This window comes from Crocuta crocuta, unplaced genomic scaffold, assembly GCF_008692635.1.
Source record: "Crocuta crocuta isolate KB4526 unplaced genomic scaffold, BGI_CrCroc_1.0 scaffold193, whole genome shotgun sequence".
Classification (NCBI taxonomy): Eukaryota; Metazoa; Chordata; class Mammalia; order Carnivora; family Hyaenidae; genus Crocuta; species Crocuta crocuta.
The window spans coordinates 6596781-6617981 of record NW_027529624.1 but is presented as its reverse complement, the minus strand read 5'-3'; the positions used below and the strand labels follow the sequence as shown (position 1 = coordinate 6617981).

The following is a 21201-nucleotide window of genomic DNA, read 5'->3' as shown; positions in this document are numbered from 1 at the left end:
TAGGTGGGGCTTGGAGGGGGGATTTCAGAGCCCCTCCTCAGAAGACACCTGGGGGAGGCTGAGGAGGCAGAAGGACACTACAAAGGGGGGGGGGCCCAAATGGGAGGCCCAGGGGCGTGGCCAGAGCTGGAGATGCGCTGGGAGGGGCGGAGCCTCAGTGACCAAGTGGGAGAGGTCAGACAGGACCTCTGGTGCCCTGGGTGCCGTGGAGGGGAGCAGGTGGGAAGTCAAGTGCGGACAAGTCTTCCTTGAAGCCTAGCTGGGAGAAGGAAGGGGAGCCTGGGGAGGGGGGCAGATTTCAAAGGCACAGGGGAGTGGCTGGGGCATGGGTCCCGGGGGCGTGTGGCCGCCTTCGGACAGAGCAGACACTAGGGGGGCAGCTCTGGGCAGGCACAGGATGTTAAAGCATTCCACCCCCTGGCCTCTCAGGCTTCCCACAAGGGTGGCCGGAAGCAGTGTTGGGGGCTTTGCCCAAATGTACACTTGTGGGTCCCTCCCCCTAGTCTTCATGAGTCAGAATGGGGGTGGGGGAGGGGTGGACAGTCTGTTCTTTTAACAAGCCTCCTGGTGACGGTTCTGCAAAGCAGGACACATGTGAGGTCAGCTCAGCCCGGGAGTGGTGAGGGCCCCGCCCCCCAGGCCTGAGTGGAGCAGGGGGAGCCTCGCCTGGCTCCGAGTAGTGCCTCTGCCTGGGGGACCCCTGCTTTGCAGGGATGTCCCCAGCAGCGCTAGGATCCTGGGACAGGGGAGCAAGGTGGAGACTAAGCAGGCTTTGGCCAGGGCAGGGCAGGGCGGGGTGGCGTGGGAGGTCCTGCTGGGCAGGAAAGAGAAGCCCAGGGTCCTGCAGACCCGCGGGCTCAGAGAGAACATGGGGCAGGAGCCTGGGTGTTCATATTTTCTGAGACTTGGGACAGAAGGGAGGCAATAGTGAGGTGCGGACGGGACGGAGAGAACTCACAGCACGAAGCAGAGGGGGCGTCCTGGGGGTTAGGATGCAGGAGGCCGTGGAGCAAAAGGCCATGGGAAGGGTAGGGTGAGGCTGGGAAGTGGGGGGGGGGGCTGCTGTCCTGATTTCAGGAACCCCCACCCCCTCAGCATCCCTAGCTGGGATGCCGGGAGGTAGTTACAGACCTGCCAGACTCCAGGGACTGGGCCTTGGAAGTCACCCGGTCCAACCCTTGACTTTACAGATGAGGAAACTGAGGCCCAGAGAGGGCCAGGCACACACCAAAATTCTCCCAGCAAGGCAGAGGATGGAGCCATGACCTCCCCCTTCCATACACACAGAACAGCCACCACAGAGCAGCGTCCCTAGGCTTTAAGAAAAAAGTTCCGTTACCTTCGAGTCATTTACCCACCCTTGAGGTTAGCCCCGTCCCCAAACGGGGCCCAGAGGAAGAGAGGGAGGCAGCCCAGTGGCTGTTTCTTCAGGTTTTATTACATGGCGGGGTTGGACGCACCCCGGGAGATCATCAGCGCAGGAGGGGCCCTTGCTCGGCCCCTGCTGCCCCCAGACTGTCCCCAGGACACAGGGAGGAGTGTCTCCCTTTCCCTTAGCACTAGGTCCTGATGGCTGCACTGTCTCTGACGAGACCCCGCCTGCCCCTCCCGGACAGGGCACTCGGCACCTAGCGGTCCAGACGGGGGCGGGCGCAGCCAGGGTGAGGGCTGGGTCACCCTCCCCCTTCCTCCGGCAGGACCAAACCCCACGACCTCTGTTTCACCAATACCTGAATCTCCCGGTGGGGCTGAGCAGACCCTTCCCCCTCCGAGGGAAGGGTGAAGGGCGGGCCACCCTGTCTGGTGCTTTGTGCACCTCCCTCCCAACCCCCAGGGCTTTCTGGGACCTTGCTCCCCTGTGTAACCTCACAACAACCCTGTGAGGTAGGTGGCGGTGGGGAGAGTGAACCCATTGGACAGATGGGGAGACTAAGGCTCAGGGATGAAACGTGACTGGGTCAGGGGAGGGTCTCACTCATGCAGCTGGGGGACCCCGGGGAGGGGCCACGGCGGCCTGGGAAACACAGCTAGACAGCGCTGCACTTTGGCCACAGGCCGGCGGCTCTGCCCAGGGGTCCCAGGGCCCACCTCAGGCCCCCGCCTGGCCCCCAGACGCAGGGGTAAATCACAGCCCCGCAGGTGTAGACAGAAGTGGCAGGGGGGAGAGTGCTTCCTCCGCCTGGAGCCGGGGCCCCACCCCGTGGTACAAAAATAAAGGATTTCAGATCGGAACCCCAAGTCCCTGGAGGTGATCTGGGGTCTCACATCCGGGTGCCTCTGGCTTGTAACAGCTAGAAAATAAGAGGGGGAAGGGGCAGGGGGACAGGAGGGGGGTGGTCAGAACACCAGGAGAGGAATGACAGGGTGGGGCCAGTGAGGAGGGGTGAGGCAAGGCCAGGGGAGGGCGGAGAGGAGATTGAAATGGAGGGTGGGGTGGGGAAGAAAGGGAGAGAGAAAGAGGTAGGTGAGTTACAGGGTCCCTTCTCAGAAGAGGGTGGGGGGCTGAGGCCCAGAGAAGGTGGATTCAGAGCCAAGGAGGGGGAGCAGGAAGGGGACCCAGCTCGCCCATCCGGGAGCCCCATGCCCCATCGTGGGCTGGGTGGNAGGGATCAAGGTCAGGTCCCCTGCCGTCTCAGGCAAAAGGTCACAGACAGCAGCTACCTGTCCCCATTTTCGAGGCAACTGTGGCCTAGAGAGGGACAGTGACTTGCCCCAGGTCACAGAGCAGGCGGATAAGATCTGAGTGGGGGCTTGGAGGCACCCGGCCAGGGCCTTTTCTGCGACGCCCCGATCCTCACCAGCCAGCTCTGGCTGACTCCCTGTAGGCCAAAGGACTCCAAGGGTGGCCGGCTGTCCTTCCCACCCCCGAAGAGACAGGGAAACCCATGCCAATGAGGCTGTGAAGCAGGGGCTCCTGGATGGGCAGGGATGAGGTCAAGGTGTCCGGCGGCGGTTACCCCTCCCTCCTTCCCAGCCCGGCGGCGTCGGATGGATGGATGGGAAACAGGCCTGCCCCCTAGCTTTCTTCTCTCCGAGCCTCACGCCCAAGGCCAAAACGGGTGAGGGGAGAGAGTCAACTGAAAGTCAGGCTCAGGTCCGGGAACAGGAGGCGCCCCCTCCTGGCTTCCGCCCTCCCTCCAGCTCCGCCAAGCTACAAACCAGGGCTGGCGGCTCTGGGGGGCGAGGGGCCCAGGAGAAGCCCTCACGGCAAGCGCGGCCTCAGCGCTGAGGGGTGCAGACAGGAACCTGCAAGGAGGAAACGTGAAGAAGGTGCGGCGAGGAGGTGAGGCTCTGGGCCCGGCGGCCCCGGCCTNGCTCTGGGATGCAGGGGGGCCGGGGCTCCGGGGGGGAGGGCGCGGGAGGCTGGGCCCGGGGCGGCCCGGGGATGGAGGCGGGAGCAGGCAGAGAGGAAACCCGGACAGGGGCAGAGAGGGAAGAGGCAGGGTGCAGATGAGATCCAGGAGGAAGAAGAGGTGGATGAAGATGAGGCAGGGCCTCCCACGGGAAGTGGAGGAGGAGGAGGAGGCGGAGGNTTAGCAATCACTCTTCTCGGGGGTTGGCTGCACCTTTCTCCAGGGTATCTGCCTCCACCTGCACCTCCACCTGCACCTCCACCTCCTCCTCCTGCCGCCGCTCGTCCTCCAGCTGCTCCTCCGCGCTCTGTGGACCAGCCGGCGGACCCAGGGAAGAAAGAGTGGAGAGCTAACGGGGGGCCGGGGCCTGCTGGCGGCTGGCCCCGTGCGCCCCCTCTCAGGGCGGCCAAGATGACAGCAGGGGAGGGGGGACCTTAAGGAGGGAGAAGCTGGGGCATCTTGTCCGGTCCCCTAGGGGCTTCGGAAGGGGCTGGAGAAAGGGCACAGGATGGCGGGGCGGGCCTGCTAGGGATGCTCCCGGAGCAGCCGGGCCGCTGTTACGCAGAGCAAGGCTGGGTGCGGCTGGGAGGGGAGCGGGTGGGTGTGTGGCCAGAGGCTTGTTGAGGGGCACCCGGGAAGGCCTCGTGTTAGGAGGCTGACCCAGAGTAGAAATGAGGCCAGGGAAGGCCCAGGACAGACACCAGAAGCATCTGGGATGCCTTCAAGGGGACTCCGATGCCCCAGGCTCCCAGGCTCCGGCCAAAGAGAGGCGGGAACAGCGGGCTCATTTTGCACCCTTGCAAGGCAGTGCCCGCCACGGACCCTGATGGCAGTGCGGTGCGCAGGGGGAGTCACAGGACGGGGAGGCGGACAGACAGACAGGAAGCCCGGGTTCGTCAGTCTCCGGTGCACTGGGACAGAACCCCCCCACCCCTAAAGGAATGGTCTCCCTTTTCCCAGCCTGCCTTGCCACCCTGCCCCATCAGCCCCACCAAAGGCCCTCGAGGCTTCTAACCAGGCTCTGGGTTCGAGGCGGCAGGACCACTGCTCGGCCCCTCCCCACCACCAGCTGTTGCTGCCTCAGAGGCCAGGGCAGAAATGCATGGGGACCCCACGGGGGTGCTGACCTCTCTCCTGCAGGGCACCTTGAAGAAGGGGCCTGGGGAAGGGGCAGGACGGACAGATTTGGCTTCCCTGCCCTGGCCCAGGCCAGCTGGGAACACGTACCCACCTCCGGGAAATAAACTGGCCATTTGGATCCCAGAAGTTCTATGCCTGACAGCACCGGAGAGGATGGAGTCTACCCTCACTTCTCAGAGAACAGTGGAGGTGCCCGGAGGGCCGGGGCTTGTCCAAGGTCACACGGAGTGTGGCACCTCATGCCCAAACTCCTCGTTCAGTGCGCCCTGTGGCCACCGTTCGAACGGCATCCAGGCCCACTCTGGCCATGCCCTTGGGACGAGCTCATCTGTCTCTCCCCGCCCCCCCGCCCCGCCCGGGCCTGGGTAACTGGCATGAGCAGACGGGACCATGGGTGGCGTGGGATGGATGGCATTGGCTGTGACCAGGTGGTTACATGGGTGCGGCAGGAGGGAGAGAGAAGCAGGGGTGGCGGGGTGGAGGGCAGGGAGGGGATGGAGGAAACAGACGGGGAAGCTGAGGCTGGGGGCTCACCTTGGTTTTGCGGCTGGACTCAGAGCTCAGCCCGTGCGGGGAGCTGTAGAGCTCCTTGGACACCACACACAGGAACTCGGCCTGGTCCTCGCTGCCGTAGTTGTAGGAGGAGCCGATGTTCACCAGCTGGGGGGCGGGGCGTGGGGAGAGACACAACAGGGGGAGGCTGGGTTAAAAGCAGCCAGCAGGGAAGAAGGCAAGGGGGCAAGTGACATCAGTCAAGATACCAACTTATGTCTGTTCGGGTCCGTCCCCTGAGTTTCCAGAGGAAGTCAGAATCTCCTCCCCGTCCGCCACCTAGGTGGCAGGTCTGCCTCGAGGCACAGCCAACCCCTGGCCTGACTGGGCCTGACCCCTGAGGGACGGCCGCCTTCTCTTTGGTGCTCCCCACCCCTCACCCCAGCCCCAGACCTAGAGGCCAGTCTCTAAAAGCAGGCGGAGGCTATGACGGGCAGATCAATCACCTCTGTCCCAGGTGCGGCTGAAGCAGCCCCGGAACCAAGCTGTAGGGAAGGGTGGGCGAGGTGGGGGCCCCATAGAATGTTCTGTTCATCCTCAGAAGCAGAGGTCAAACAGGCTGTCCACCCCTTAGGCCCGAGGGCAAAGGATCAGCGCGCCCTGAGCTGTCTGCTCCGTCTCTGAGGCCCAGAGCCTCCCGCGTGCTCGCGAGAGTAGCCCCACCTTTGTTCTGGGGTCCTTGGAAGAGCCTGTAACCACAAGGCCCCGCACATGACACTCAGCCCCCAGGGGTCCTCCCCCAGCAGGCGGAGTGGAAAACAGCAGCCCCTCCAGCAGACAGGGCTTGAAGAGACAGCTGCGTGCAGGAAGCCCCCAGCTGGGAGGAGTGGAACAGGGGTTAGAACCCGGGATCCTGAGCCCTCTCTGAAGTCTCGTAGATGTACCTACTGATAATCTGCAAGCTCCTGCCTGCCTCCAACGTCTGGAGTCCTACCCTAGGCCGGGGACTTTAGCGGTGGCGCTTCTAATCTTCACAACAATCCCGCAAAGGGAGCATGATGGGCCCACATCGCAGACTGGGAAACTGAGGCCCAGAGAGGCGATGTGACTTGCTCAGGGCCACACGGCAGGCAAGCGGTAGATCCAGGGCTCTGGTTCCCGGATGGGGCTATTCCTCGGTACCGCCCGGCCTCCGGGGGGCCCTGGCCTTCTCCCTTCCCTCAACCTCCACGTGCAAGGGGTCATGGGCAGCTGCAGATACAGGGCGAGCCAAGCCCTTCTCCTTCCCCAAGCACAAATCTGACCTGCGCTTAACTTGCTGGCTCTGTTCTTCTGGAAACCTGAGAGGTGTGACGTGAGCTGTGCAGCTAGAATGACACCCCTTATGACCCGTCTCTCCTGACTGGTAAACTGCATGTGGACTGGGGGGCTATCAGTCACTGTGAGTCTTCATGGGACGTCACTGCTCGCGCTGCCCAATGTGGCAAGGCTATGACTTGGCAGGTCCCCTTGCAGGGACTCCGGAAGCTGCATCCGTGGCCTTGTCACGAGAGGTGGTGGTCCCCAGCAGAATTTGTCACCTACTGGGATCGTGTCTCCTCGTCCTCGAGCTGTGGCCTGGGGGCCAGAGACTGGCTCCTACCCCTGTGTAGGCCACTCCCCGGGGGCCATGAGAACCCCCCCCTGCAAGCCGCCCTGCAGTGGGTGGATCTTCTGTCCTCTCCCCTTCTGGTCACTCTGCGGCCCAGCGCACCCCTTCCCTACTTGTGTTCAGTGTGAGGGCGGGAGCTTCACCCCAACGCCGGGCGGTTCCGGGGGTGACCCTGTGGCCCCAGCGCACCTGCTCGAAGCGCCAGCCGTCGGACATGGTGGACACCATCTGCGTCAGCTCCTCCTCCTGGCACTGCAGCACACGGTACACGTGCTTGGGGGGGACCTGCAGGCAGAGAGGTGACATGGAGGACACCCGGGGGCGGGGCGAGCACCTGTCATCCCTGTGGCTTCCTCTCTGCCCGCCCACCGCCCACCCCTAGGAGAGAAGGAGGGGCAGGTGCAAGGCGGGAAGGTGGCAGCCGTGTCCTGAACACCTCCCGTGTGCCCAGCCCTCGGCGGCACCATCGCCCTTAACCCTTCCCCAAACGCTAGGAGTTATGGGATCTTCACAGAGGCGGCTCAGAGCGGGCCTGGCTTGCCCAAGGTCGCCGAGCTGAAGTGCGCCAGAGCAGGAACCCAGGTGATTCGAGGGGGAAGAGAGGACACGGAGTGAACCCACTTCAATCACCAGGGGCCACCCAGCTACCTGCCCCCACCCACGTCTCCTCCAGGGGCACCCAGAGAACCCCCCCCCATCCCTGCCTACAGACCAGGCCCAGAAGCAAAAGCCCCAGCACCTCGCGCTCTGCCTCCGGTGGGGTTCTGCCTGATGCCACAAAGCGGACAATTTACTAACCCTGCATTGCCCCCCAGGTCCCCATCCCTCCACACCAACCCCCCCTTCGCTGGTGAGGAAGGGAAGAGGGGGCAGGTTCAGCACCTCTAGATTCCACAAGGGGAAATCAAGGTCCAGAGGACGGCGCGAGGGGCCCAAGGTCACACCACAAACAGAGGCAAACCCAGAGTCCATCTCCCCATCTGGGCCTTTGCTGGGCAGTCTGGGAGCTGGACACCCCCCTCCTGTCACAGGCCAGCCTGGCCTCCCGACCCTCTTCCTGCCTCCCTGTCAGCCCAGGCCTCCTCTCCTGCTACAGCCCACTCTGGCTCCCTGCTGCCCCTGACCTGTGTGACCGGGTAGTCCTTCTCCTCCATCCGGTCTTTGATGATGCGGATCAGTGGGCCGATGTTGTAGAATTCCGCTTCCTCCAGGACCCCTGGCACAGACAAAGCAGCCCCCGGGTCACTCGGGCTGGCCCCATGCCCTCTTCTCCCCGTGTCCCCTCCGCTCCACACCAGTCATGGGGAGTGTTGAGCATCTCTGAGCTCAGGGCTCAAGCAAGAGGGGATGCTTCCTCCCTTGGAGCCCACACTCTCTGCGGGAGGGGTGGCGGCAGCCCCACATCTCTGCTGTGCTGAGCATGAGCCCCTTCATCTAGGGGCTGCCTCCGGGCTGGCAAGAGGCAGCAGACTCTGTGGCTGGACAATGAAGATGACCTTGGTCGACCCGCCATACATGCTCCTGTTTACGACGTACGTGCTAATAAGGGCCAGGTACTGTGCTATAGGCATTTTACATTCTCTCCTGCAGCTAATTCTTGGCACTAGAAGTATGTACTTTCACTGCCCCTGCTGAACAATTGGGGAAATGGAGGCCCGGAAAGAGAAGCAAGTGTCGGAGCTATGCAGCCAGGAAGCGGCAGAGCTGGGGTCCAAATTCAAGCTCCTCTGACTTCAGAGCCCACTATAAGTGCATCATCTCTGCGCTCGCCCATCTCCCCAGCTACCACACCCTACGGTTTACCAAGCTCCTCCTGCACTCATCATGTGCCCTGGGGACATGGGGAAGCAGGCATTATCCCCACACAGCGGAGGGAACTGGGAGTCTCACAGCTGGAGTGAGAGTCCCCTTTCCTGCAGAGGGGAATGGCCTCAGGCCTTTGGAGCCCCCTAAGCGCCTCCAGGGCAAGGATCCCTCTGGTTCTTTCCTTGACTGGCCTCCAGGCTCCCTGAGGACAGGGCCATGTCTGATCAGCCTGCCATCCCTGGTGCCCACACAGCCCCTAATACAGAGGAGGCAGTCGGTGAGCGTGTGCCCATGACAAATGGCTAACACAACATTAGTGACCCTTGATGCCAGGTGCTGCACTAAATCACATACTCATATTATTCCTTCTACCTCCCAGCAGTTTAGGAAGGCGGGTACTATTCACAGAGGTGGGCGTGGAGGCACAGAGGGACAGGTGACCTTCTTGGGTGTCACACAGCTAGTAAATCTCTTCCCAGATCCTCTGGGACCCTGGGTGGGGACCCTCGCCCTGTCCGAGGGGCTGGGAGTGGCAGAATTGGCAGCAGCCCAGAGCCTGTAAACAGATGTCGGTGACGCAGCTGGAATGTTTACATCCCCTCCCTGCGGGCCCCGTTCGTGGGCCCCAGCCGTGCCCGGGTGGCTGCGTGCCCCTAAGGGGCTGCCCGAAAGGTGAGGGGCTGGTGCCTACTGTGGGCGCTGAGTTTGAAGCCCAAGCCCACTGGGACCTCCGTGGCCTTTGGATCACCGTGTCCCACAGGGGTCCGGAGGGGAGACCGTTGGCCCCGAGAGAGGAAGGATGGGCTGTGCTAGACGCCCACAGGGTACAAACACTGGGATTTGTGACCCCTGCCGTCGCCAAAACAGCTCTCACTGCCCCTAATTTATATACACACGTGGAGACTCAGGAAGGAGAAGTGACATGTCCTAGCTGGCCTGGCTGGGTCTGCTGACCCAGACCCACACCTTGTGTCCCAAGGAGGAGCCGACTTGGCACTGCATACAGTCCCTGCCCCTGGCTGAGGATATTCTCTCGGGCATGGCTTCCCCGCTATCTGCTGGAGCTGGAAGTGGGGCCTCAGCCCAACCCCCCCTCCCCCCCAAAGAACCAAACCCCCTGGTGGGGAATGGGCTCCCCCTCCCCCACCTCTACCCACACCCAGCTGTGCTACAAGCAGCTGGATTTGGGGAAGAGTCCCCTGCCTCCCCTCCCCTGCTGACTGTCAGCCTTCACCAGGCATCTCAGATACTGGGCCACCCACAGAAAGAGAGCGCGTACCTCCTCCCATGCCAGTCCCCTGGACCAACTCACCCTCCTCAGCCATGTCTTTGTCCAGCACCAGCTTGCCGTGCCGGAGGAAGTTCAGGATGGGCCCAAAGTAGGTGGGGTCACGGTCAATGAGGTAGGCCCCCGTCTCATCCTAAGGAGATAAGGGGCACAGGCAGTGAGAGCAGGGAAAGGCTGCCCCCAACCCACCCCCTTACTTCAGGCCCAGCAATGGCGGGAGGGACGGAGGGAGGGGGCGAGTGCCTGAGCAGAAAGGCTCTTTTGTCAGATGGACCTCAGTTCAAGTCCTGCCTCTGCCATTTCCTCACTGTGTGACCTTGGGCCAGTGACTGGGCCTCTCTGAGCCTCACTCCGCTCGCCCATAACCAGGGGTATTGGGAGCATCCAGTGAGTTCTGAATGGCACCTGCCACCAGAGTATGGCTCAGTGATTGTCCCGCTTAAAGCCTGTTCCCCAGAAGTGAGCCCTACACTATCTCCATCAGATCCCCCATCGTTCTAGGGGTGTCGGATGTTTACAAGTTTCCAAAGGAGTCCCTACCTCATTGGACAGGCTCGGCCCGCAGGGAGGCAGGGCCGGCATTGAGACAACTCTGCAGAAGGAAAGCAGAGACATCAAATGGAGGAGACTTGCCCAAGGTCACAGCATCAGAGGGTCAGGGAGTGAGGGAGAGGGGGCCCCACAGGTCACCTCCCCACCAGCCTCCTCTGGTTTACAGACAGGAGGCTGATACTGGAGCAGGGAGGGGTCCCACCCAAGGTCATGCAGGAATGGGAGCCCAGAAATGGTGGCCGACAGGCAAGGGCTCCTCCCTGATGGAAGCCCAGCTCCGAAGGCACCCCAGGACTTCTCCACCCAGCGCGCGGCGCTCCCAGGCCACCCACACCGCAAAGGGCGCTGGGGAAGCCACCTCAGCAACTCCTTCCCCGGTGCGGGAGTCCCGTTTGGGAAGGAGGGAAGGCCCCAAAGGAGAGGGAGAAGGGTCCCGATCCACCAGCCTCCTGGGGTGGGAGCCCAGGGCAGTGCTCTGAATGCCCTAAATGGCCGCGGCCTGGCGTTGTCCGGTTGCCACGGCAATGGGCACATCTCGCACTCTCCCTCCTCTCTTCCTCCCACCAGTTCTTCCTGCCTCCGGCTCTGGGGAAATAACAGAAGCCGGGGTCCCGGCCAGGCCGACCCCGATTCCGGCGGGCAGAAGACCCCCGCCCGACGGCCGCCCACCGCGAGGGCCTCACCCGGTCCGACTGCAGCTCTTCCCCCTGGCACAGGCGGCTGAGGAAGGACTTTTGCTCCCGGCNCGGAGCCCCCCCGCCGTCCCCCCAGCCCCGCCGGCCCCGCGCTTCCTGCGCGGCCGGCAGACCTAACCTCCAGAAGGAGCCCTTTCGGCAAATCACCGTGTTTGGAGAAGGTCAAGTTCGAGGTCATTGGGGCAACGGTGAGGGCTACCCCCAATCGGTACTCCTTCCTCCCGTGTGTTCTTCGTATAACTGTTTTCTCTTGGTCCAGTCTAGATTATTAAAGAATTGATCTGGGAAGAAAACGTTTGCTCTGTAGCACCCACCTGTTTCTGTTCTCCAAGATTCTTTCATAGTGCTCTTTGTGTCTGAGGGGGTGGGTGGGGGGCTGCGTTCTTTACGAACATAGGTTCTTTGAGGACAACTTTGTTGGGCTTAAAGTTGACTGGCCACCCACTACATTCCGGATGCTTTGGATGTCTGTCTTAGTCATCGAAGCTCTCATCAGCCCTGTGAGGTTGGTATTACTGTACCCATTGTACAGATGAGGACACCGATGTGAAGTGACCTCTCTGACTCACAGCTGGTGAGTCAGGCCAGCAAGGACCGAGGTGGGTTCCAGGTGCCTTTCCACCACCGAGGCCCCTTTCGTGCTCCCCTCCCACGGGCTGTCAGTGCTCCCTGGGAAAGGTTTCTAGGGAGAGAAGGGCAGAGGGGGCACTGAATCAAAGTCAGGAGAACTGGGTGTTCATCTTGGCTTTTGTAGGCCGAGGTACTGAGCAAGGTCTCAGCTTTCCTAGCTGTAATTTGGGAGGGGGAGAGGGATTGGTTCTGTGGGTCCCCTTCTCAGCCAGACAACGTGGAGTTGGGACTGCCATGATGGGTACTGCAGGGTGGGGGAGGGAGCAGTACTGCAGCCTGGGGGAGGGAGGGGTATGCAGGGTAGTCTGCTGGAACCTGAGCAGGACAAGGGCTGAAGGGGAAGCTGTCCTCCTTAACTTTCTCTCCTTCTCGATGCTTGAATCTTTTTTTCAAAATTTTAAAAATGTTTTTATTTATTTATTTTTTTTGAGAGAGAGAGAGAGAGAGTGAGCAGGGGAGCAGCAGAGAGAGAGGGAGACACAGAATCCGAAGCAGGCTCCAGGCTCCATGCTGTCAGCACAGAGCCCGATGCGGGGCTCGAACTCACAGACCGCGAGATCGTGACCTGAGCCGAAGTCCGACACTTAACCAACTAACGGAGCCACCCAGGTGCCCCTAGATGCTTGATTTTGATCCCGGATTAAGGGAGAGGGGTCTGAGGCTCCCCTCAGTGATCCCAGTGTCCCCCTCCCCCCCAGGGCTCCCCACACCGAGCAGCCTGGGCTTGTGCTGAGAGGAAAGCCCCTCCCCTGGGCAGGGGATAGGTCACAGCTGCTAGAGTGTATGCTCTTGAGGAACTTCCTCTCTGAGCCTGTTTTTTCTTTTGCAAAATGGGAACTCTAATAATAGTTGCTACCGTAGAGCGTTGCTGTGAAGATTAAATTATATAATGTCTATTAAACCCCCCCGCACAGTCCCTGGTTTTTAGCATATTGCGTGGCTGGCTGGCTGGGATGCGGACCAGCCTTGCAAGATCAATGGCGCTCCCAGGACTTAGTGAGAGCCCTCACCCCTGTCAGCTAACACAAAACTAGAGCAGGAAATGCTGCTTTCTCCACTTAAAGGTTACAGGCAGGGAGTGGCATGGTCAGATTTGCGACTTAGGTCACTCTGGAGGCTCCAGGGAGGACGGTTTGAAGCAGGGGAGACCAGTTCGGAGGCCGATGGGTCAGGACTGGAGGAAGTCCAAACCAAGTGACAACAGGCCGAAATGGAAGTGGGTGGATCTGGCGGATCCTTAGGAGGCGGAAGTGAAAGACTTGGGCTCAAGGGGCCGGGGGAAGGAGGGAGGAGGCAGAAGGCGGTTCTGTGAAGCTGGAGATGGGGTGTAGGGGGAGCATCAGGTCTGGGGAGCGAGCAGGGGGTCGAGCAGTCAGTTTGGGGCCAACGTGTGTTTGCAGTGCCTGTGGGGCCAGTGACAGTTGTCCCTCTGTCCGGAGCCTAGTGAGGAGAGGAGACCACCCCTGCCCCAAAGAGGACCTGAAAAGTCCCAGAGCTGGGGGGCCGAGGAAGGGTCTCTCGGGAGGTGGGGGTGGGGAGGACAATGCAAAGTCTGGAGGGGGAACGAGAGCCCATAATAGCGACCACGCGTGGCCCAGTCTGAAACAAGGTCACGTGAGGAGTGAGTTGAGAACACGGAGGCTCAGTGTCCTGATGGTGCAGGAACCCAGGGCTGGCCTGACCCAACCTGCCTCTACAGATGTGCCCCAGGCCTGGAGCCACAGAGTACCTGGTGCAACGTCACTCGGCACGACACGATCTGTCCCCACTGCCATCCTACAGAAGACAAGACCGTGGCTCCAAGACCGTGAGCCTTCAGAGGTCGTGCCGGAAATGACTACCGAGTGCAAGCCAGCCCCCAAACCTGGTCTCACAGTGAGCTTCAGAACCAATGACCGCCCCGCTATCCCGCCGCCTGTGGAGTCCCGTAGCAGTGTCCTTAACCCTGCCACCGGATGAGGAAACCATACCGTGGTCACAGGGCTGGTCCCCTTCACTCTGCCAACCATCCTTCAGTGCCTTACTGTTTGTCAAGTGCCAGCTATGTGCCAGACATTGAAACACAGAGCTGAAGATGTCAGTCGTGGTCCCTGCTCTAGAGGAGACTTGGAGTCAGGGAGGTGGATGGGAGTGACTTTGACAAAACATGGAATCCAGGGCAGTCATGTGTCTGATTACAGACTGGCGCTCTTTATAGTGTGTGTGTGTGTGTGTGTGTGTGTGTGTGTCTTCCCCATTTAAAGGACAACACCACAAACACCCTTTANCAGGGCAGTCATGTGTCTGATTACAGACTGGCGCTCTTTATAGTGTGTGTGTGTGTGTGTGTGTGTGTGTGTGTGTGTGTGTGTCTTCCCCATTTAGAGGACAACACCACAAACACCCTTTAGTTTCTCAGGATGATGGTTACCCAGGAGAAGAGCCAAAGTTCAAATGCTTGCTGGTTACACTGCCCCCTGCTGTCCCTTTCTTGGAAGAGCAGGTTTCGGGTGNCAACACAGAGCCCGACGCGGGGCTCGAACCCACAAACCATGAGATCATGACCTGAGCCGAAGTCAGATGCTTAACCGGCTGAGCCACCCAGGCGCCCCTCAGGTGCTTTTTAAAATAAGGCTCTACCTGCTTCAGATTCTGTGTCTCCCTCTCTCTCTGCCCCTCCCCTGCTCACTCTCTGTCTCTGTCTCTCAAAATAAAGACATAGAAAACATTTTTAAATAAGGCTCTAAACTGGGCTTTTGAAGGTAAGAGAGGAAGAGAGGTAATTAAGAGGCACAGGCTCCCAGACAAGGATGCTAGCCAGGCTTTATGGCTTGCTAGCCAGGGGACCTTGGCAAAGTCGCTTAACCTCTCTGCACCTCAGTTTCCCCATTCTCTAAACCAAGAATAATAATACCTAGTCCATGCTGTTGTGAGGGCTCCATGAGCTAACGCAGGAAGGCAGGTGAAGACACTGCCCGAGCAAAGCTTCCATGAACACTGGCTTTGCTGGAACCAGTCCAGCCTCCCTGTCTGCTGTTGGTTGGACTCAAGATCAGTTCCTGAGCCAAGACTGCCCCTTCAGGGCCATTCCTACTGCCCAGGGATGAACCAACCTCACCAAGTCCTCCATGCTGGGATTGGAGGGACAGGCAGAGAGAAAGGCCACCCCAGTGACCCAGCCTGCAGCTACCATATCCTCAAGGATAACCCCCGAGACCCCACAGTGACCCAGGAGTCCCTCTCCCACCGGATGGACTTAAAATATATCCTAAAGTCCTCACTCAAGCTCATCACCGCACCCTGTTTGAACCTTCTCATGTTAGCATCATCCCCCACGTCTGAGTGGCTTGTCACACATCTGTTGTCAGTTCCGAGGCTAAGATGTCACCCAGCCCTGCCGGAATTTGGGGTTCAGCCCCTTCCCTCCCCGTGTTCAGACGTCAGAACATTCTGATCGGCCTCGACTCTTTGTGTTTACATCCAATCCAATCTAATCGCTGCCTTTGGCCATCAGTTCTGCCATCTGCCTCGGAGTGGGGGGTGTAGGTTCTGAGTCACCTTTTAGGGTCACCTGAGGAGAGAACCAAGGCATATTCAATCAGGGAGAGTGTGTCCCAACCAGCCAGAAATATTCGGACGGGCTTACAGAGGCCAGTGATCCAGGGTGTGGACTTCATGGCTCCCACATTTACATAACCTCCGACCTCCACTTTGTGGCATTTGCAATATTTACATCATAATGTTACTCCTACTGTTAGACTTCCCTTTCCAAAGGAGAATCACCGAGAACAAAGCCCACAAAACACAAAAGGAGGTGGTTATTCAGGTTTATTTTAGTCCGGCGTACGGCCCCTCCTGAGGCCCCTCCAGAGCACCCGAGAAGTCCTGGGAAGAGCACCCCACCCAGCCATAGCTCAGGGTTTATATAGGGAGAGGAGCGAAGCCGGTGTACAGAAGCGAGAATTTTGCGGTTATAGGTGGGGGTTGCTTAACAGTTGCCTGAAGAATATGTTTGACGGTTCTAATCACAATGTTCACTAAAGATTTACATCTCAGCGACTTGCTGGAGCCAGGAGGAGCCGGGTTGCTCAACCCCTGACCTTTTACCGGAATAGAGTTTGAGATCAAACAATGGCTGNTCCTACTGTTAGACTTCCCTTTCCAAAGGAGAATCACCGAGAACAAAGCCCACAAAACACAAAAGGAGGTGGTTATTCAGGTTTATTTTAGTCCGGCGTACGGCCCCTCCCGAGGCCCCTCCAGAGCACCCGAGAAGTCCTGGGAAGAGCACCCCACCCAGCCATAGCTCAGGGTTTATATAGGGAGAGGAGGAGCGAAGCCGGTGTACAGAAGCGAGAATTTTGCGGTTATACGTGGGGGTTGCTTAACAGTTGCCTGAAGAATATGTTTGACGGTTCTAATCACAATGTTCACTAAAGATTTACATCTCAGCGACTTGCTGGAGCCAGGAGGAGCCGGGTTGCTCAACCCCTGACCTTTTACCGGAATAGAGTTTGAGATCAAACAATGGCTGGTATTTCCTCATTTGCAAGCCCCTCACTTTTTGGCCCAAGGGAGTTTTTACACTACTTCTTAGCACTATTTCATGCAGCAAAGGCCAGCTATTATAATTGACCACTTACAACGCGCCCTGCTGAGACTAGAAGTATCACTCCAGCCTACATCAGTATTCTTGTGCCCATTTTACAGATGGGGCTCAGAGAGTCGGCACCACTGGTCCGTAGACTTGAATATTTATCAGAGAACAAGTATGCCTCGATGATTTTACCTAGAACTTCCTCTGATCCGCAGCATTCACCAAGCCGACCGGACCGCTGAAAGGCAGTCTGAAATCCAGGAGCCGCAGACCTTCGCCAGGAAGAGCTCAGAGAGCGCGCCCGGAATTTCTGCAGGCTCCGGGGGACGCCGTTCGCACCGCGGAAAGGTAGTCGAGCGTGCGGAGGAAGGGGCGCCTTTCTCCCCGGTTGGCACAGAAGTCCCGCTGGGCCTGGCGGGGACGCTGCCCTCCCGCCCCCTCCCGTCCCCACCGCTCTCCTCCCCGGGGTCCTCAGCCAGGGCTCTGGCTTCTTCAGCCGGCGGGTCTGGACCTGGCCCGAGGGGCCGGAGTCAGGGGGAGCCCCACCCGGCCTCCACCGGCGGCGCGCCCCTAACCCCCCGGCCCACGGGGTCCTCTGCTCCGGTTGGGTCTCTTGTCAGCTCAGTTCCCTGGAACCGGGGCCCTGTCAGTGGGTGGGCTCAGTCTTCCCGGCCTTCTCCAGGGATCTCTCTCGCATGCAACCCCCTCTGACTCCTGCTGCTGTGCTTTCACGTTTTGAATTAAGACTCACACGCAACCAAGAAGCTACTGCCCATCCCCCTGTCTTCCTTGGACCCTTACCTCCGCCAACCGGGGGACACTGATGAGCCCTTCCATGGGCCCACGTCTGCGCCAAGCACTTTCATGCATTATCTCTTAATCTCAAGCCAACAGGGAGATGCGATGGTAATTGCCATTGTACAGAGGGGGACCCCTGAGAGTGTTCTGTGCGCCCCCAGATTTCCCTGCTCCTCCACCCCCCTCTCCTCTGCTCCTCCATGCCTGGTGAGGAGTGAGGAGGGGAAAAGAAAGGGAAGGTCTTCCTTGCCTGGTGTCATGTCCTCCCGTGTGGCTCTGCTCTGGCCCGAGCAATGGCCCAAGCTGGCTAGGTTTTTTTTTTCCTGAAGGATTGTTTGAAGGGTTCTTTGGAGCCCACATTGCTAGGGGAGGCTCACACTGTGCTTTCCTTCAAGGGCAGGGCCTCCTCTGGGACACCCTACTCAAGGACGCCCCCCCCCCCACTGGATCCCGGTGCTCACTCCTCTTGTGCCCCAGCCCTGCATAAAGTCCCTGCTGGACAAGTCACCACTCCTAACCCAGGTCCTCGGCTGTGGCCCCCCAGAAGCTAAGGCTTGGCATCGACAGGGTTCACTCTGTACATNCCCCCCCACGGGGCAGGAGAAAAAAAGTGCCACAGCACCCCAACAGCCTCCCACCACCTTTCCAGCTGCTTCTGGTGGCATCTCTCTCCACTGTAGGTGGGAGGCACGGTCTCCCGAAGCTTCTAACACTAGTTCCTAACCACCTGGGCTGAAAGCGCTGCTTTAGAAGGTCTAGCACCTTGTTTCAGAATGTGGGTGCCTTTGGCAGCTCTGGCTGGAACTAGATCAGAAGAGCCTGCGTTGAAAAAATAGCATTTTATTTTGAAGCAATTTCAGGCTTTGAGAAGAGTCGCAAAAATAATACCAGCAGTTCTGGCGGAGGCTTCACTCAGATGCACCAAATGCTAACATTTTTTTTTCTTTTTACTACATTTGCTCTTCCATCCTCTGTCTTGTTTTTTTTTTTTTTCTTTTTCTTCTGAACCATTTGAGAGTAAGTCAGAGAGCTGATGGCCTTTCCCTCTCAAACTCTTCAGGGCTATCTACAAACGAGGACGTTATTTTATATAACCACGGTGCAATGGCCCGAGTCAGGACATGAGCATTGATACAATACCATCACCTATGATCTACATTAATCTACAGCTCTCTGCAAACCTCTGTTTCTCCTGCTAATGTCCTTTATAGCAAAAGAGTGGAGGGGGATGTTAAGTACTTTAGGATCCCGTCCAGAAAGCTTTCCTTTCCATTTGCATGGCTCTTTAGGCTTCTGATGGGAAATAGTTCCTTGGTCTTTCTCTGCCTCCCACTTTTGAGGAGTGTAGGCTGTGTATTTCGTAAGATGCCCTCAGTTTGGGTTTGTCTGAGATTTCCTCATGATTACACTCACGGTGTGCACTTTTGGCAGGAACATCAGAGCAGCGATGCTGTGCGCTCAGGGCCCCCTATCATGAGGTACACGTGTCAGTTTACCCCATGGCCAATTAGGTGAACCCATCACATAAGTTGGTGTCAGTCAGGTCGCTGACCTGTACGGGTCCCTCTCTCGCACTTTGAATTCATCGGTGTCTTGTGGGGAGATACACTGAGGCGATAGTAATATCCTGTTTTCCAGCCAACACATTTATCTCATTATTAATTTTAACATTATGATTCTTTTTTTTTAAGTTTATTTATTTATTTCGAGAGAGAGAGGGAGAGCACAAGCAAGCAGGGGAGGGGCAGAAAGAGAGGGAGAAGGAGAGGGGGAGAGAGAGAGGGAGAGAATCCCACCAGGCTCTCTGTGTCAGCCCAGAGCTCGATATGCAAGCCTCAAACTCAAGATCATGACCTGAGCCAAAATCAAGAGTTGGACGCTTAAATGACTAAGCCACCCAGGCCCCCTTTTTGGTGATTCTTGCTATAATTAGTACTATGACGATTTCCAAATTGTGATTTTTTTCTGAATGCCATAATTTCTTCTATATGTTAAAAAAATTTTTTTTTGATGTTTTATTTATTTTTGAGAGAGAGACAGTACGAGCAGGGGAGGGGCAGAGAGAGAGCTGGAGACACAGAATCGGAACAGGCTGCAGGCTCCGAGCTGTCAGCACAGAGCCCTACGTGGGGCTCGAACTCACGAACCACGAGATCATGACCTGAGCTGAAGTCGGACCCTTAACCCACCGAGCCACCCAAGCACCCCTCTTCTACATTTCTTACTGGTATTCTATTGTCAGATAGAAGCCACCAGAGCAACCCCACAGCGAGTCAGACCAAGAACCAAGTCAAGATGGCGGAGGCCAGACATGAGTACCAGGCCCATGAAGGGCAACCAGGCAGCCAGAAGTTGCTCAAGGCCAGGGGAGCGAGGAGCCAGCGGGGAGGGAGGGAGGGCAAGCCAGAGGCCACATACCTCCCCAGGGGACATCTCCGGCTCTGCTCCCAGAGGTGCCCAGAGCAGCTCTTGATGGCCAGGAGCTCTTGCCTGGCCGCAGGGATCTCTAGCTGTTTCTGCCTGTCCCTGCCCATCATATCGTGCGCGTACCTCTCCCGGAATCGTGTGAAGCCACAGGCACTGCATTTGTAGCCCCAGTCTGTCCGGAAGAGCTGGGTTTGGAACTGAACTCTTACCCTAAGCCTCTCTCCACAGGTGAGAGGGAGCGCTTACCTACCACTTTGCACCCCAACCCTCTTGGAAAGGAGAGAAAGGGGTGCTCCCTGGCACCCCAGGGAAAGAAAGAAGCCCAAGTGAACAAAACTCATTACTTACCTGCTTTCTTGCTTTCTTTATTTTAAAGCCAACCGGGCAGCATCAGAAACGTACCCCTCCTGGGGTGAGGTTCTCCCTTTGCGTGATTTACCCCGTGGGTTACACAAGTATCAAAGTCTGTCCCTTTCACCCATAAAGAGCCCTTGGGCTCCCACTCAGGCCTGTTTACTTGACTTGCTCTCTTGACAGGCTTGTAACTGTCAAACCTTTCATGGTTCAGAAATGGGGGAAGTCTGTGTGAGGAAGTGGAGGCTGGCAGGGGAAGAAGGCAAGAGGAAAAAGCAGACACGGCCAGCCTCAGTGGGGCAATAAATCCCCACCACCAGCCCCAGGAAGCCTCCCTGATACCCACCTGGCCTGGCGACTCTTGTGGGCCCCTCCTGCCTCGTCCTGGGCCACACATTCTGCAGCCCGGCTCATTCTTCCAGCTAATTCTTAGGGCTCTGTACCCATTCCCTCCAGGATTCTGATCCTCGCCCTAACCTTCCTTTGCCCTCTCTAAGCCCTGACATGGCTTCCCTGTAAAATGGGAGAGAAGAATGCTAGTTCTCGGGGTTGTGGATTAAATGAAAACAAAAACACGTAGCGTCCTCACTGGCAAGGAAGGTGCTGGATAAACAGGAGAGGTTATTAGGGTCTGTCTCAGCCCCTCAGGGTGCGGATGTGTATGTCAAACGTTCATGGAAACCTGGGCTTGTCAGTCACCGCACTAGGGCCAGGAGAACCATCAGGAAGACCGGCTCCGTCGAGGGTGTCCAGGCAGCCACAGGGAGGCAGGAGTGAGGGGCAAGACATGATGTTAGTGACAACGCATCTCTGTGGTGCTTACTGTGTGGGGGCTTTGTTCCCAGTTCATTGCCTGTGTCTGATCCCACGAGGCGGGGCCTGGATTACCCCACATCAGATGAGGCATCTGAAGTCACATTCACGGCCGGGGAGTGGGAGGTCCGGGGGCCTTGGGAGGCTGTGCTTTGAACCCCGATCCCTACAGCGACCCGGAAGACGATCCAAGGAATTCACGAAGGGGCTGCTGCCAGCCCCACGCGAAGGTTGCCGCTCAGACCCAGAGCCACCTGCCTCCTCCACCCTCTCTGGTTCTGAGTTCCGTCTCGTCTCTCGGATACTCCTCACTACACCTGTCGTGGGCTGTCTCTTTGCCTTCCCCTCCCCACTGGGCCAGTTCCTTCTCTCAGGGTCTGTCTTTAGCCTCCGCCCATGGCCCCCCGACGTTTTCAAGGCTGGTCTTGAAAATGTGTGCCGGACTCAACGGATGGGACAGGTTGCATCTATGTGTCTCCGGCGCAGGGTGGGAGGGCGTCCGAGGTGGTGAGAATAGGGGTGGAGATCCACAGGTCTGGGTGCTGATCGGCCGTGGCTATGGGAGGTGGAATCTGGAGACTCCCTGCCAGGTCTGAGCACAGGCGACCCCCGGGCGGTGGCTTGCG

General features: G+C 58.6%; 1 protein-coding gene and 1 long non-coding RNA gene across 5 annotated transcripts in view; one reads left to right on the top strand and one right to left on the bottom strand.

Annotated features, from left to right (window-relative positions):
• Positions 1-1420: 1420 nt before the first annotated feature.
• KCTD17 (potassium channel tetramerization domain containing 17) overlaps positions 1421-21201 on the bottom strand; it is a 26727-nt gene continuing 6946 nt past the window's right edge. Inside the window, exons 2-9 of one of the 4 annotated variants that reach the window (XM_077762072.1) lie at positions 10966-11027; positions 9755-9863; positions 7761-7852; positions 6826-6921; positions 5028-5153; positions 3567-3660; positions 3160-3246; positions 2206-2291 (exon numbers count right to left, since the gene is read on the bottom strand). In XM_077762072.1, coding sequence (XP_077618198.1) covers positions 3203-3246; positions 3567-3660; positions 5028-5153; positions 6826-6921; positions 7761-7852; positions 9755-9863; positions 10966-11027 — 623 coding nt within the window. In that variant the 3' untranslated portion in view covers positions 2206-2291; positions 3160-3202. Of the gene's footprint in view, positions 2292-2598; positions 3247-3566; positions 3661-5027; positions 5154-6825; positions 6922-7760; positions 7853-9754; positions 9864-10965; positions 11028-21201 lie in introns of those variants that run through there. The other 3 variants (XM_077762070.1, XM_077762071.1, XM_077762073.1) reach the window with 3 other exon arrangements.
• Positions 16177-21201, top strand: part of LOC144229948 (uncharacterized) — a 9381-nt gene continuing 4356 nt past the window's right edge. The window contains exon 1 of the long non-coding RNA XR_013334662.1: positions 16177-16531. This is a non-coding gene — a long non-coding RNA (uncharacterized LOC144229948). The remainder of the gene's footprint in view (positions 16532-21201) is intronic.